Consider the following 15,221-nt stretch of genomic DNA (forward strand, 5'->3'; position numbering starts at 1 on the left):
GCACGAACGCTGGTCCAACTGAGGCGCCAGGTGGAAATGGCATGGCAAGCCGTTCCACAGGACTACATCCAGCATCTCTACGATCGTCTCCATGGGAGAATAGCAGCCTGCATTGCTGCGAAAGGTGGATATACACTGTACTAGTGCCGACATTGTGCATGCTCTGTTGCCTGTGTCTATGTGCCTGTGGTTCTGTCAGTGTGATCATGTGATGTATCTGACCCCAGGAATGTGTCAGTAAAGTTTCCCCTTCCTGGGACAATGAATTCACGGTGTTCTTATTTCAATTTCCAGGAGTGTATTTATCACCCTCTTTGCCTTAAGGACACAAGTGTTTTTATTTGCAGTTGCTCCATACAATATTTCTATTTTTCTCTTTAGTCAATTTTCTGTCCATTTATTATACAAGTTTTTAAATTTACTGTTTTAAAGTACAAGTTATTATTTTTGTGTCCACTGTTCTGCTTTGGGCTTAAAAAAAGGCTAAATTGTAGAATTCCTGGTGTTTCTGTATATCCATTTATTATATTTATCTGTTTTTTGTAAGTTCTAATTTACAAAACAATGTGAGGATGAACATATGAATTAATTAATAAATGCTTTAAGGTATTCCGGGAGATGTTGGAGAGACGGGGTTGAGAGGTACCCCAGGACCCAAAGGACCAAAAGGCTTTAGAGGGGATCCAGGTTTTAGCCAGTTTGCACCTGGAACCAAAGGAGAACCAGGAGAACCAGGACTGAATGGTGTAATTGGTTTCCAGGGAGATCGTGGAGACTCGGGCCAGTCAGGACTCCCAGGTTTTAAGGTAAACCAGTAATTACTCTTTATGACAACAATAAAGTGAAACAGTGCATTGTTTAAGTACAAGTATTTCTGATGATACTTGTCACAATTTCAAAAACAAAAGTTAAAAAATAAATTGTAACTCTTTTCTGCATGACTCAAGACACAAAAGCAGAACTTTTGCACCAGTGGAATATCTTATTTATTAAGATCCCTCATTACAGTGTGTGATCACTACAAATGACCAACACAGTTTTGCCCCTGCATTACTAACTTACTTGCCACTACTCAAGAAGGGAAATAGCCAAGTCTGGAGTAGCCATGGAAGGTCCTGGCTTGATTGAAATATGTCTTCCTAGAGAATCTCATATAATTTCAATCAGATTTATATCCAGCAAGCTGGCAGGTCCTGGCATTTGAATGCAATACATCTTTACATGAAGATGAGCACTGTCATCCTTTAAAAAAAGAGGAAGATTAGAGTGATTCTTGAGTTTCTCCCGGCGTAATTGATAATCAAAATATCCACGGGTATGCTGCCGGTCTATAGTGCCCAACGGGCACAATATTTCGGCGATCATACATGTCGCCATCATCAGGTGAACTGACGGGCTGAGCTCCTGTGAACGTGCCGGCACAGAGATCCGCACGCTATGGCTGCTCAGAGGGAACTGGGTTCGGTCGCGGCGGCGGCCGATTTAAATACCCTCCGCCCGCGGCGCGCTCCCTCCGCCGTCCGCGCCCCGCGCCACGGTCGCGCGGTGGAACAGATTGGTACATGAGAGAGTGCAATTCACCCACCGGAGCCTTGAGTTTATCTCACAGGAATTACTCAAACTTCATTTGCAACTGGCTAGTAAGTTCACTTCTTGTTCCTGGGATTGGATTGATGGTGTCACCTGGGTGTCAGCTGATTCCGCCCATAAGAAGGCTACGGGACGTCAAACAGCTAAGTTCTCATGTCTCCTTGTCAAACCATCTCTGCAGGTTCCGTGCAAGACTGTCATCAATTTGAGTGGCATGGTGTTGAGTGATGATGCGGTCTCGGTTTTGCAGAAAGGTCTCAACTTCGCTCCCACCCCCAAGTTCACTCCGGTCACAGAAATTGTTAGTGCTGTTGAATAGGTTGCAGCTCGACTTCTGCCAGAATTAGCCGAGGAAATACGTCATGAAACTTGTCGTGCGTTGACGAAATCCAAGCTGATGAAGTCAAATATCAGCAGTAAAGAGAGGGGGGCCATTCGTGATCTGAGGGAGTGCTCTGAAATTGTTGTCTTACCGGCTGACAAAGGCAATGCTACAGTTGTTGTCTCCCATAAGGACTACACTGATAAGATACAGAGCCTGCTAAATGACGATTCCTACCAGAAGATCAGCGTTGACCCTACAAAGAAGGTGGAGAACAAGACGAGGGCGCTTCTCAAGGACGCAGATTTACCGGAGGGTGACGCTAAGAAATTGTTACCCCAAGGTCCGGTACCGCCTAGACTATATGGACTCCCGAAGGTTCACAAAGAGGGGGTACCATTACGCCCCATTGTCAGCAACATCAGGGCACCTACATATTTGTTGGCCAAATACCTGACGGGAATATTACGTCCTTATGTGGGTAAATGCCCTCATCACATCCGTAATTCCGTGGATTTTGTTAAACGCCTTGATAGCTTCAGGTTGGATGAGTCAGATATCATGGTGAGTTTTGACGTCGTTTCCTTGTTTACGAGGGTACCCCAGCAAGAGTCACTAGAATTGATTAGTCAGAAGTTTGACGAGAATACCACTGAACTTTTTAGGCATGTCTTGACTTCCACGTATTTTCTTTTTAATGGAGAATACTACAAACAAACGGAGGGAGTCGCCATGGGTAGCCCACTCTCACTGGAGGTAGCGAATTTGTACATGGAGAACTTCGAGGAGGAAGCCCTGTCATCATCCGTATGGAAACCTACTTGCTTTTTCCGTTACGTGGACGACACGTTCGTCATCTGGCCACATGGTACGGATAAACTCCTTGACTTCCTTACACATCTAAACTCCATACACCCCAACATCAAATTCATTATGGAGACTGAAATGGAGGGTAAATTACCTTTCCTTGACGTCTTGGTCAAGAGAAGGGGTGATGGCACCTTAGGTCATGGGGTGTATCGGAAGACTACGCACACTGATCTGTATTTACACGCAGACAGCTGCCACCACCCTTCACAGAGGAATGGGGTACTTAAAACTCTAGTACATAGGGCGCACACTATCTCTGATGCAGAGAGTCTACCCCAGGAATTGGAACATCTGAGAACTGTATTTCGAAAAAATGGGTACTCAGAGTGGCAGATTCAACGTGCTCTCCGCCCAACCACTGCAGCACAACCTGTTGAGATGGATGAAGTCACGAGGGAGGAGGTAGGCACTGCATTTATTCCATACACAGACGCACTCTCGGGGAAAATCGCCCGCATTCTGAAGAAACACCGGGTCGGAACTGTGTTTTGTCCTCCAAATAAAACTCATGCACTGGTGGGGAGCACCAAAGATGACCTCGGTTTGAGGAAGGCCGGCGTGTACCAGATTCCGTGTCAATGTGGCAAGTCGTATATTAGTCAGACAATGCGTACCGTTGAGGATCGATGCCGTGAACACCAGAGGCACACTCGACTGATGTACCCGAGCAAGTCGGCAGTCGCTGAACATTGTTTGTTGGAAAATCACGCCATGGAGTATGACCGCACGAGGATTCTGGTACAGACGTCGAGATACTGGGACAGCGTTGTTAGAGAGGCCATCGAAATTCGCACCAATGATGACCTCATAAACCGTGACTGTGGCTATAATCTTAGCAAGGCTTGGGAACCAGCGATTGGGTTAATCAAGAGTAAATCAAGCAAACGTATAGTTGTGATGACCACGGCGGACAGAGCCATCACACCGACATCATCTCAGACGCTGTCGCAATCTGTTCCACCGCGCGACCGTGGCACGGGGTGCGGACGGCGGAAGGAGCACACCGCGGGCGGAGGGTATTTAAATTGGCCACCGCCGCGACCGAACCCAGTTCCCTCTGAGCAGCCATAGCGTAGGGATCTCTGTGCTGGCACGTTCACAGGAGCTCAGTCCGTCAGTTCACCTGATGATGGCGACATGTATGATCGCCGAAATATTGTGCCCGTTGGACACTATAGACCGGCAGCATACCCATGGATATTTTGATTAGGAAGATTAGAGTTTAACATCAACGTTTAATGACAATGAGGTCATTAGAGATGGATCACAATCTTAGATTAGGGAGCGATGGGGAAGAAAATCAGCCATTCCCTTTCATAGGAACCATCCAGGCATTTTCCTTAAGTGATTTAGGGAAATTATGGACAACCTAAATCTGGATGGCTGGACAGAGATTTGAACCATTGTCCTCTCGAATTCAAGTACAGTGTGGTAACCATTGCACTGCCTTGCTCTGTATAAAAAAGAAATTTTTGCCAATTGTACCAACACATGACAAAATGAAAAGTTACAAGATCTTCTGCATGTAATTTGAAATGCCAAAGAACCATTTTGGATGATGTAAAGGTTCATATGACCAGCCATCTTCATTCCTGCATTCACCAGCAATCCATTACCATGATTCTGGGGTTGGAAGGTGCGGAAGTTGAATGTGCACCAGAGGGTGTGGACCTGGATACCCACTAGGGGTCTCTGTGCTCTGGCATGTGCCTGCGCCGTGAGCCTCACTGTGTGAATGTGCCACTCTCCATACCACATGAAGTCTGCAGCCAGTCGCATTTCCTGTGGTCAGGTATTTAGGCGTGTGTGTGGTGCTACCCTGGCAGTATGGTACTCACCGTAGTTTGCGTGTGCATCTCAGCTGTACTGTGCTCCAGTTTAGATACCTACTGTCATTGTTTGGAGTGTTCCAGCATTGCGGTTGTCTCACCGTGTTCATCCCCTCAGTTATTGCTTGTTTGCCTCGTATCATGTCCTGGTCAGTCGTAGTATCTGTCGTCCTCTACCTGTTCATCTGTCCTGTCTGTTCGTAGTTAGCAATACCTCCAGCAGCTCCCCTGCCTGGCGGCTTCACATCTCCATTCTCTGCTGCGCACTGCATGTGGCTATAACAATGATAGTGGGATATTTTGTGCACAGCTGTAGGGTTCTTTCACATTTATCCAGATAAAAGCCATTGGGATGCCAGTTGACATTGCAGTTCACAAGAGGCCAGCAGTACACAGATCCATTTGATTTGATTTCATCCAGATCTGTGACCAGTGTTTTTATTTACTCGAGTGTTGTTTTTCTAACAGAACACACATTATGCGTATGTGATCCTCCATAAATATATTTGCAAACAACTGAGACTGTTATGCTCAACGCAGTTGTGTCCTGTTGCCTATTTCAGTGCCCTGTGATCAAGCTGACAGTCACCTGTAGTTATCATTGTTCATGTGTAGCTTTGTTGTAATCTTTGAATGGCATTAGTTACCTAATGCTGTGAACTTACAGCTTCTGTGTCCTCCTGTGCCACAGATTCTGGTAATCAGCATTGTGTCACTTTTACTCATATCAATATTAACAGTAGTACTGAGCACCAGTGACTTCTGGAAGTGGTCAGTGTATCAGTCCGTTGTCTAGTTGGCATGCTTAGATGAGCAGTACACTACCTGTGGTTATATAGAATGATAGTGCTCCAGCATTTTCCATGAAACTGAGCTACTGATTATCAGGATATCTTGACTGATCCCTGAAGGTTCCCCCTCATTTATGTAGTATTTGCACAGTCTATTACTATATTCTCATGACTCTGTTCTTCTCTGGATGGAAGTGTTGTGCCATAAGCATAAGCTTGAAAAAGTATGTGAACTATATAGCATTCTATTTCAAAGAAAAATATCAGCTGATGAATTCTTTCTTCTTTTCTGCTTCTTACACTGTAACAGATTTCCTTGTTAATTTTGAAGGTGAAATTGGCGATATGTATATGTAAGCCAGAATTAGATTTTTACTCTGCATCAGAGTGTGCGCTTATATGAAACTTCCTGGCAGATTAAAACTGTGTGCTGGACTGAGACTCAGACTCAGGACCTTTGCCTTTCACGATAAAGTGCTCTACCATCTGAGCTACCCAAGCATGACTTACGCCCCGTCCTCACAGCTTTACTTCCGCCAGTACCTCGTCTCCTACTTTCCAAACTTCACAGAAGCTCTCCTGCGAACCATGCAGAACTAGCACTCCTGGAAGAAAGGATATTGCGGAGACATGGCTTAGCCACAGCCCGCTGATATGACACTTCCTGGCAGATTAAGACTGTGTGCTGGACCGAGACTCGAACTCGGGACCTTGCCTTTCACAGGAAAGTGCTCTACCATCTGAGCTACCCAAGCACGACTCACGCCCTGTCCTCACAGCTTCACTTCCGCCAGTATGTCGTCTCCTACTTTCCAAACTTCACAGAAGCTCTCCTGCAAACCATGCAGAACTAGCACTCCTGGAAGAAAGGATATTACGGGGACATGGCTTAGCCACAGCCTGGGGGATGTTTCCAGAATGAGATTTTCACTCTGCAGCAGAGTATGCGCTGATATGAAACTTCCTAGCAGATTAAAACTGTGTGCTGGACTGAGACTCAAACTCGGGACCGAACCAGGTTTGCAGGAGAGCATCTGTGAAGTTTGGAAAGTAGGAGACGAAGTACTGGCGGAAGTAAAGCTGTGAGGATGGGGCATTAGTTGTGCTTGGGTAGCTCAGATGGTAGAGCACTTTTCCGCAAAAGGCAAGATCCCGAATTCAAGTCTCGGTCCAGCACACAGTTTTAATCTGCCAGGAAGTTTCGTGTGTATATAAGTTCTGCTACAGTGCAGTAACTGTCCGAAGCATTAAGTTTGAAAGTTAATGTATTGTTAACTGTTATTATGGAAACTAGGATTGATATTACTGAACACATACAAATACGTACACCACAGACGTACAAATTAATGTTTATATTTTGCAACCATATGCCATGAGTCATTATTTCATACAGATGTTTTAGTCCACCTTTAAATGCATGAAGTGGACAGTTCTCCACAATGTGTATTATTGTCTGTTCCTCCGCATCACAGCCACATGCCAGCACTTTCTCAGTAACCTCATGTCTTAAAGACACTGTCATATCTCTACTGCCCTCTTTAGATGTGGTTTAGTCTTGACTATTCATAACAGGGAAGATCAAACCCTGAAACCTTCTTTGTTAGGTTTATAATTAGGTGGACATTGTGGGGTGGATGATCCTTCCAGTTTTCTTTCCAATTCCTGGTGACATAAAAAATGTCAGCTCTGCTGTGATTTCCATCTCCCCTCCTTGTCCCCTTCTCCATGATCTTACCTGACACCCCCACCCTCACCCTTTTGGTTAGTTCCTCACCCCTGGATTTGGATGGATCTCTTCTGGGGTCCAAAAACCTCCATCACTCCAATCATGTTCCATTGTTTGTTTTGCCCACTCTTACAGGAGTTTCAGGATGCTATTGCTTTTTGCACTGATGGCTCTAAATCTGCCGATCAAGTGGAATATGTCTTCACATCTTCTATTGGTATGGAACAGCCGTATGTGGGGTCTTTACCATGGAACTGATGGCCATCTATCAGGCCCTTTGCTTTATTAAACTGCTCAGTGTTTTCCCACCACTTCTTGGTCTCTGATGATCTTAGTGCTACTGCTCATTTGATTGATTTCCTTTGGGTTCCCAGCCACATTGGTATCCTGGTTAAGGAACTAACCAATCGTTTGACTGGGGGTGGGGTGTACATTAGGTTTTTCTTGGCTAATCCCACTATACTTTATTTTGAGAACAAAGGGCCCCTACAGCTCTCAGTACTATTGCCAGTTTTAAACTGTGAAATGAAAATGATTGCTGGCTGTACAGAAGTGATCTATAGAGGTGTGGCAACACTGAAATGTTGGTGTAAAGACATATAAAAATCATGTTATATGACTGGTTCTGGTAGATGTGTGAAGCTACTGTGCCAAGCTCACTTAACCATTAAATTTCTTCTTTCACTATAGTGTGTCTCCTCTGTTGGTCCTAACATTGAATACGAAGTGTCCTACACTGAAGAGAAATTTTTCAACTCTGTTCCCACTTTTGCTTTAAAGTTATCTGTAATTATGTCTGCATTACTTTTATTTAACAAAACTTGTAACTCCTTGTAAAGATGATCAACATCATTATCAGAGTGCAAATTAAGTGGGGCATAAACTTGCACCATTTCTGATGATTATATTCCATTTATTCTTAATAGCATTCAGTCTGAGAATTCCTTTTATATCACCAGTTCAATTTTTAATTGCCTTTATAATGATGAAGCACCTTGGTTTTGCCTATATAAAAAGATTTTTCCTGACTGTTGTTGTAACTATGAACACAAGGAAACATGATCAGAAAATGATTATGATTATGATTATTAGGTCATGGAGTGACAAAAACTGAATTACACTGGATGTAGTTACAAGTAACAAATACATTTGACAACTAATAGCCCAGAGGCTCATACGTGGCCTTATAAGGATGCTGTCCCACCCAGTGTCACTAGAGTCCTACCGCATGTGCATGGTAGAACAGGTAAATGCAGTTGGTAACTGGGCTACCCCTCTTGGCTGCCGCGGATAGCTGTGGCCAGCGGTCGGTGTGAACTACATTTTGCTTAGCAGCCTGAGTTATTTCCACAGCGGGTGGAGGTGTAGGGGCTGATTGGTTACTACAATCCTCCATTTTTGGGGGTGGAGGTGGGGGGAGGAACGGGTGTTGGTGTTGGTGTCTGTGATGCTGTTACTGCAGAGATGTCCATGGTGTCTGTGAAGACATGTAGAACCGCGCGACCGCTACGGTCGCAGGTTCGAATCCTGCCTCGGGCATGGATGTGTGTGATGTCCTTAGGTTAGTTAGGTTTAAGTAGTTCTAAGTTCTAGGGGACTGATGACCTCAGATGTTAAGTCCCATAGTGCTCAGAGCCATTTGAACCAGCCAAGACATGTAGGGGAGGGGGGATGAGGTGGTGGAAGAGCAGCCAAAGGTGGAAAGGTTCGAAAGTTTTCTGATCTGCTTGGACCAGGACATACAGACAAAATCAATGGGATGAGAGCATCCCAATTGCCAGCAGATCTTGGGGTGACAGGTGGACAGGACTGGCAGTAGGGGGCAGGAGCCATCTGGATATCAGAGTCCATGATGAGTGGTGTTGGATGGGGAGTAATGATCACGGACCGATGAGGAGAGGCTCTGGTGACAAAGACACAGCTACCATCCCCACTAGTGGAGGTACTGGCTTAGCACAGTGTGAGGCACCCGTACTGGACACAGGAAGCAAACCCATTGTCAGTGCTGATAAAACCCTGGCTGCCAGACTAGGTAGGCATGGTCAGGCCTGCCCAAGCCCGGAAGTGGCCAGGGTCACTGACGAATGAGGTGTCACATCCATGGCATGAGGAAGGGATCCAGCACCCATCCTGGGATACAAGTGATTACCAAGCAGGAGCTCAGCAGGATTCTTGGCTCCAATTGGCGTCATTCTGTAAGAGCTTAAAAGGAATGAGAGAGCCTTCTCAGCTGGTAATTATTTGACATACTTGCATCTTAAATGTTCAAACATGGTGTTCTGTCTCACTGTTAGACTACAGATGGAAGGGAGGCACCATGACGTAGTGAATGGCATTGTGTGTTGAAAAGTCCTTGAAAGATTGCACCATGAAATGAGCACCATTGTCCAAAACCAGGGTGCAAGGCAAGCCTTCTATGGAGAATGTCTGTGATAGTACCTTTACAGCTGCATCTGCTGTAACAACAGACAATGAATGACATAAGGAAAACCAGAAAAGGTACCAGTGACCAATAACTAGAAAGTGTCTAAAAGAGGACCAGTGAAATCAATGTGGACCCTCTCTGAAGTCTCTGTAGGGGCTGGCCATGATGGGGGAAAAAATATGCACAGTGCCACCAACTGATGCAAACAGTTGCAGCAGACCACAGCAAGGTGTTCCAGATATGGCAGGCTACAACGAGGTGTTCCACCCCCTGATAATGCCCAGCCATAACACATGGAGACGAGCCAACAGTTTTGTACAAGAGATCCCTCAGTGACATTGATGTAATAAGTGGAGGACCTCCCACAGCAGAGAGCTCGATCCAGGATGAGGAGAGTTAACCCTTCTGTTGACAATAGAATAATGCCATCCAAGAGGGGGAGGCAATGGTGCAACACATAATAATTCCTATGCAGGTCTGATGCCTGGCCTGGTAGACAGTTGCACCACCATGTTGGATCCAGCAAATGACCTGTCAGAGCACCAGACCTGCTGTCAAGGCAGCGGCAATAGGGGAACTGGTGATGGGGATGCCATCCACCATGTGCCTCACCTCCCTATACAGTTGAAAACAAATCAGTTCCTCCTGGTCAAACAAGGGGTCAGTGCCCATGGAGAGCTGGAACAGTACATCCACATTTGCATGTTGCTACATAGGAATGAAAATGGATCTTGTAATTGTACTGGTACAAGAAAAGACCCCAATTCTGAAGATGATGAGCAGCTTTGTCTGGTAAGGATTCTGATAGACAAACAGGGAATTAAATGAAATTTTGCACCATACAAGAACACCTGAAAATTTTTTATGGCATAGTCAATAGCAAGAACTTCTTTTTCCACCCAAGTAAAATGTTGCCAAGCCATGTTGAGTGCTTTTGATACAAAAACAATAGGCTGTTCAGAGCTATCTGAATGATGATGGGCCAGGACTGCTCCCACCCTGTACTTGGATGCTTCCATGGCCAAGACCAGATGCTTGTCAGGTTGAAATCTTGCAAGACACAGCACAGAGCAAAAATTATCCTTAAGCTGAACAAAAACATGCTAAAAAGCAGCAGACCAAACAAAAAGAGCATGTTTCCATAGCAACAGATGCAAGGGACATGTGATAGTAGCTGCTCTTGGAATGAACTTGTAACAGTACACCACCCGAAGTTCTTGTAAATTAGATGGACAGGGCAAAGTTGTAATGGTGGTGACATGTTGTTCCTGGGCGTGCATGCCCTGTGGGGAAATTTTATGACTCAAATAAACAATGGAAGGCTGGAAAAAGTGAGACATACATTCGAAGCCCCCATGCTATAGAACAGTAAACATAGCACAGACGTTACATAGGTGATCCAACACATTAGCACCTGTAACAAAGATGTCATCAAGATAGTTGATGCATTAAGGGACACCCGATGTAACTTGTTCTAAAAACGTTGAAAGATGGCAGGCGCTCTAGCAACCCGAAAAATTATCTGTTCACACTGATAGAGGCCAAAAGACATATTAACCATAAGCAACTGTTTTCATGCCTTCTTCAACAGAATCTGAAGGTAGGCATCTGCCAAGTTGATTTAAAAAAAAAAATGATTTCCAGCCAACTTTGTGAACAGTTCCTTTGGGTGAGGTAAGGGTACATGTCTATAAATGCATTAATAGTGACCTTGAAGTCACCATATGTCTATAAATGCATTAATAGTGACCTTGAAGTCACCATAGAGCCAAAGTTGACTAGACTTGAAGAAATCAGTCTAATCACTTCCAATGACCTTAAGCAATTCAGCTCCATCTTGACATGGTCACATACAGCTACTGGTACTGGCTGTGCCTAAAAAGAGTGAGGGTGGGCAGAGGGTTTGAGGGTGTTGTGTGATGCAAAATTGTTTGCATGACCTAATCCTTTGGCAAACATACCTGGAAGCTCAGAACACAAGGAACTGAATTCTTGATAAGGCACTTGGTCTGGCACCACATGGACAACATCCGAAATAAAAAAATGAAAAATCAAAAGTGTCTAACCCAAATAGATTTTCCCATACTTGCATCATTAACCACCATTACCCAATGGAATGAACAGCTGACTTGTAAAATGTGTCATCCGTGAATTGGCTGAGAATACAAATGTGCTGTTTGTTATAGTTTACCAACTGATGATAGACATGTGCCAATGGTGGATACCAAAGCCTGGCATACATCTGTGAGTTAGATGGGGACACGGTGGCCCATGATGTGACTTGTGAGCATAATGGCTGATCCATTACCCAGATTTCAATGAAAAGTTTATTCTGACTTTCAGGCAAAGATGAAGACAATGATGAAACAGTATGAATATCAATGTCCATTGATTTCTGCACTGTCTCTTGAGGGGGTAGATATTGACGTACTGCCATTATGGGACCCATTCTTTGACATTAATAGCAAGAGGCCCACCACTTGGGGCAGGTTGCCCACTCATGCTGTATGAAACAAGAGAAACAAGAAGGAAATGGTGTTCACTGTCCATGCTGCCTCAGCCTGACTGGCTTGTTACACTGCTGCTACTTCCATTTCCCCCAGTGTGCTATGCTCCATACACTGGGGCTGCATGCTGTCAGCAATGACGACGTCACTTCTAGTCTCTGAATGGTGGCCCTCAGTGTGAGAGATGCTGTTTGATTGTTGGTGTGTACTATGCTTGACTGATGTCTTCTGTGGGCAATAAGTGTAGAAACTGGCAGGTTACTACAACTGTAGTTCTGTCTTATCTTTCTCCTTTCTGTATATTTCTGATATCCCAATTGTATCCCACTAGATATTATTTGATTCCAGCAACAGTTCAAGTAATCTGTCTTCAGTCCCAAGTGTCAATCAGTCTATAGTCCCCATATAGATTGTGTTAGATGCAATCAAGTTTTTATGAGAAATAATAATTTTCTCAAGTAAACTAAGTGTAGCAATGTGCAACAACAGAAATAACTGATCCTGTTCTAAATACAGGCTTCTGTAGTCAACGATACAGGCTTCCGTAGTCAACGTGTTTTAGCCAGGTTGAATTACCAATATTCCAGGAACTTATTGACTGTAGTAGGGTTTCCAGAATTAACCTGACAGACCTGAAGATTTTGATGAGAGACTTGTCCAGTGCTAAACCTCAGCATAGCAGAGTATCAAGAGTTTCAGCCCATCTCCAGTACTTCTATATGTCAATTATGGACATTCAGATTAAATGCTGAATGTGTACTTGTGGTGGAGATTTATCTTGTTATTATTAATGTATGCATCGGCTTTCTATTGCAGAAATAAATGCAGTCTGCCTGGAAGTTTGCAGATGTCTAATCTCCATGCTGCATACAACATGAGCTGTAAAGATGCCCTTCTGTTTCTTTTCATCAAACTGTATTGAAAAGGGATACAAAATGATCTTTTCTTTTGTTGTGCACCTGTGCAGTTTTCTTTGACTTTTCTTACATTAAATCTGTCTCTTCTTCCTGATGACAAAATTCTCTTAGAACATCCGCAAACCAGAGACTCTTCATTTAGTATTTCTACTGGTTTCTTTATCAAACTTTTCTTAGTCACTTCAGTCTAAGGAACTGCTAAGTTCTGTTTCAAACATTGTTCTCAGTAGCATTAATATTTCACTCCACTAAACATTTCACTCCACTACAAAGTGAAAGTTGCTTTCTGGAAACAATTCCTAAGACTTTAACTAAGCCATTTCTCCACATTATTTTTTCTGCCAGGAGTTCTGTATACAGAAGATTTTTTGTAAATTGGAATGATGTACTGGTGGAAGTAAATCTGTGAGGGAAGGTTGTGAGTAATGCCTGAATAGCTCAATTGGTATGAAGGCAAGGTTCTGGGTTTGAGTCCCAGTCTGGCATAGAGTTTTGATCTGCCAGACATTTAATTATTTTCAATATTCATATCAGGATTCTCATTTTGAGCTAGACAAAGAACCATACATAACCCCTTAACTTAAAAGCCTGAGATTACTTATCTATCTTGACAGTATTCTGTCTAGAAATTCAAACCCCAGAGAAAATCATTCCATCTAGTTAGTTACAAATATGGCTACAACAGAGCACAAGAGAGCACAATGATGCTTCTTTGATTGGTTTTGCAGCTATGAGAAGGTCCCTCTTGGCTAACTGCTGTCAAAGTTAGAGGGGAAGATATTCTAGTTGCCATTTACTTGCATTGTGTAAAGATATTATACTCTGGTTTTCCCCTGCATTTTTTTCATTATGGAATGTAACTTGCAGACTTGCCCCCCACATGTCCAAGATTTTCCTTTATTGGAATGCTTTCAGACTTCAAACAAAGTGACTTGAATATCTAAGTAAAATAACTGATGATGAGTCAGTGAATATTGTAGTCACTGGGAATAATAGATGTGCTTGAGATAAGCACATTACTGATTGAAAGGACACAAACAGTGATGAAATAAGAATCTTCTTTAGTATAATACCATTATAAAGTATTATAAAGAAACCAAGCAGCCAGATGTATTGCTCTAAATATCAACTACTTGCAATTCCAATATTTCACCAGTTGCTTAGCTACAAACGATTTTTGGTACTAAAGGAATGGCTTCATTTTTCAGACAGCTCAAAATATGACCCTGCTGGTCATCCTCAGCCAAAGCTAACCAAAATCTGTCCCATTTTAGAAAATCTCAATAATAAATTCAAAATTGGTTGTACTCCAGAGAATGATGTCACCATAGATGATAGACTTGTTTTCTGTAAAGGGAGATTAGGTTGAGTTCCATCTCTACCTCTAAGGAGAGCAAGATTTGGAATAAAGATATACATATTCCATGAGTCCAAATCTAGCTACATATGATCTATAATTATATATACAGGTAAGGACCCAAAATTTGATGATGAATACAAAGATCTGTCCCAGTCATCTCAAACAGTATTGATGCTAATGAAACCCCTTCTCAACAAAGGCTGCTTCTTTAAGTTGATAATTTCTGTACTTCTCCACATGTAGCAGATCTCCTTATTGATAAGAAAACTGACATATGCAGCCCGGTGTGACCTTCTAGAAAAGATATGCCACCAAAGTTTTGCAGTAAAAAATTGAGGGAGATATGTTGGCTTTTCAGATGGGTAAAGTTACAACAGTGAGATAGAAAGACAAGTGTGATACATCTATTTTGAGCACTATCCACAATGCAGAAATGAAAATTGTAAATAAAAGGCATAGATAGAAAAAAAACCAGCAACAGTCATATCATATAATGACACAGTGGGAGAAGTTTGTAAAGTTGACCAGCAAACAGCAAACAATCCAGTAACATGGAAAAGAAGCAAAAATACTATAAAAGTTTTTCGATCTACTTGAACTGGTTCTCTTTAATTAATTCAGCTTATACAAGAAATCTAGAGGAACAAGAAAGCTCTTGATTTATGTGTGGCAATGATTGAGAAGATGACAGCTGAATGTCACATGAAGGAATTCACTTTGAACGTAGTTGGTCGTCCATCCACAAACATCAGTCCTATTCTTCTAACTGACTATCAGTTCCTGTCATTTGCCTCAGCTACTGTAAAGAAGCAGAATCCTACCAGAATATGTGGGATGTGCAGTACAGTTTGAGATGCAAATTGGAGGACAAATAGGACAGAATC

At 43.2% G+C, this 15,221-nt stretch overlaps 1 protein-coding gene across 1 annotated transcript in view; it reads left to right on the forward strand.

The window, feature by feature from the left end:
- The window catches only part of LOC124616033 (collagen alpha-5(IV) chain-like), a 616,123-nt gene that overhangs the window by 520,681 nt on the left and 80,221 nt on the right, over positions 1 to 15,221 (forward strand). The window contains exon 24 of the mRNA XM_047144251.1: positions 607 to 806. Coding sequence (XP_047000207.1) covers positions 607 to 806 — 200 coding nt within the window. The remainder of the gene's footprint in view (positions 1 to 606; positions 807 to 15,221) is intronic.

The sequence above is a fragment of the Schistocerca americana genome, chromosome 5 (assembly GCF_021461395.2).
Source record: "Schistocerca americana isolate TAMUIC-IGC-003095 chromosome 5, iqSchAmer2.1, whole genome shotgun sequence".
Lineage (NCBI taxonomy): Eukaryota > Metazoa > Arthropoda > Insecta > Orthoptera > Acrididae > Schistocerca > Schistocerca americana.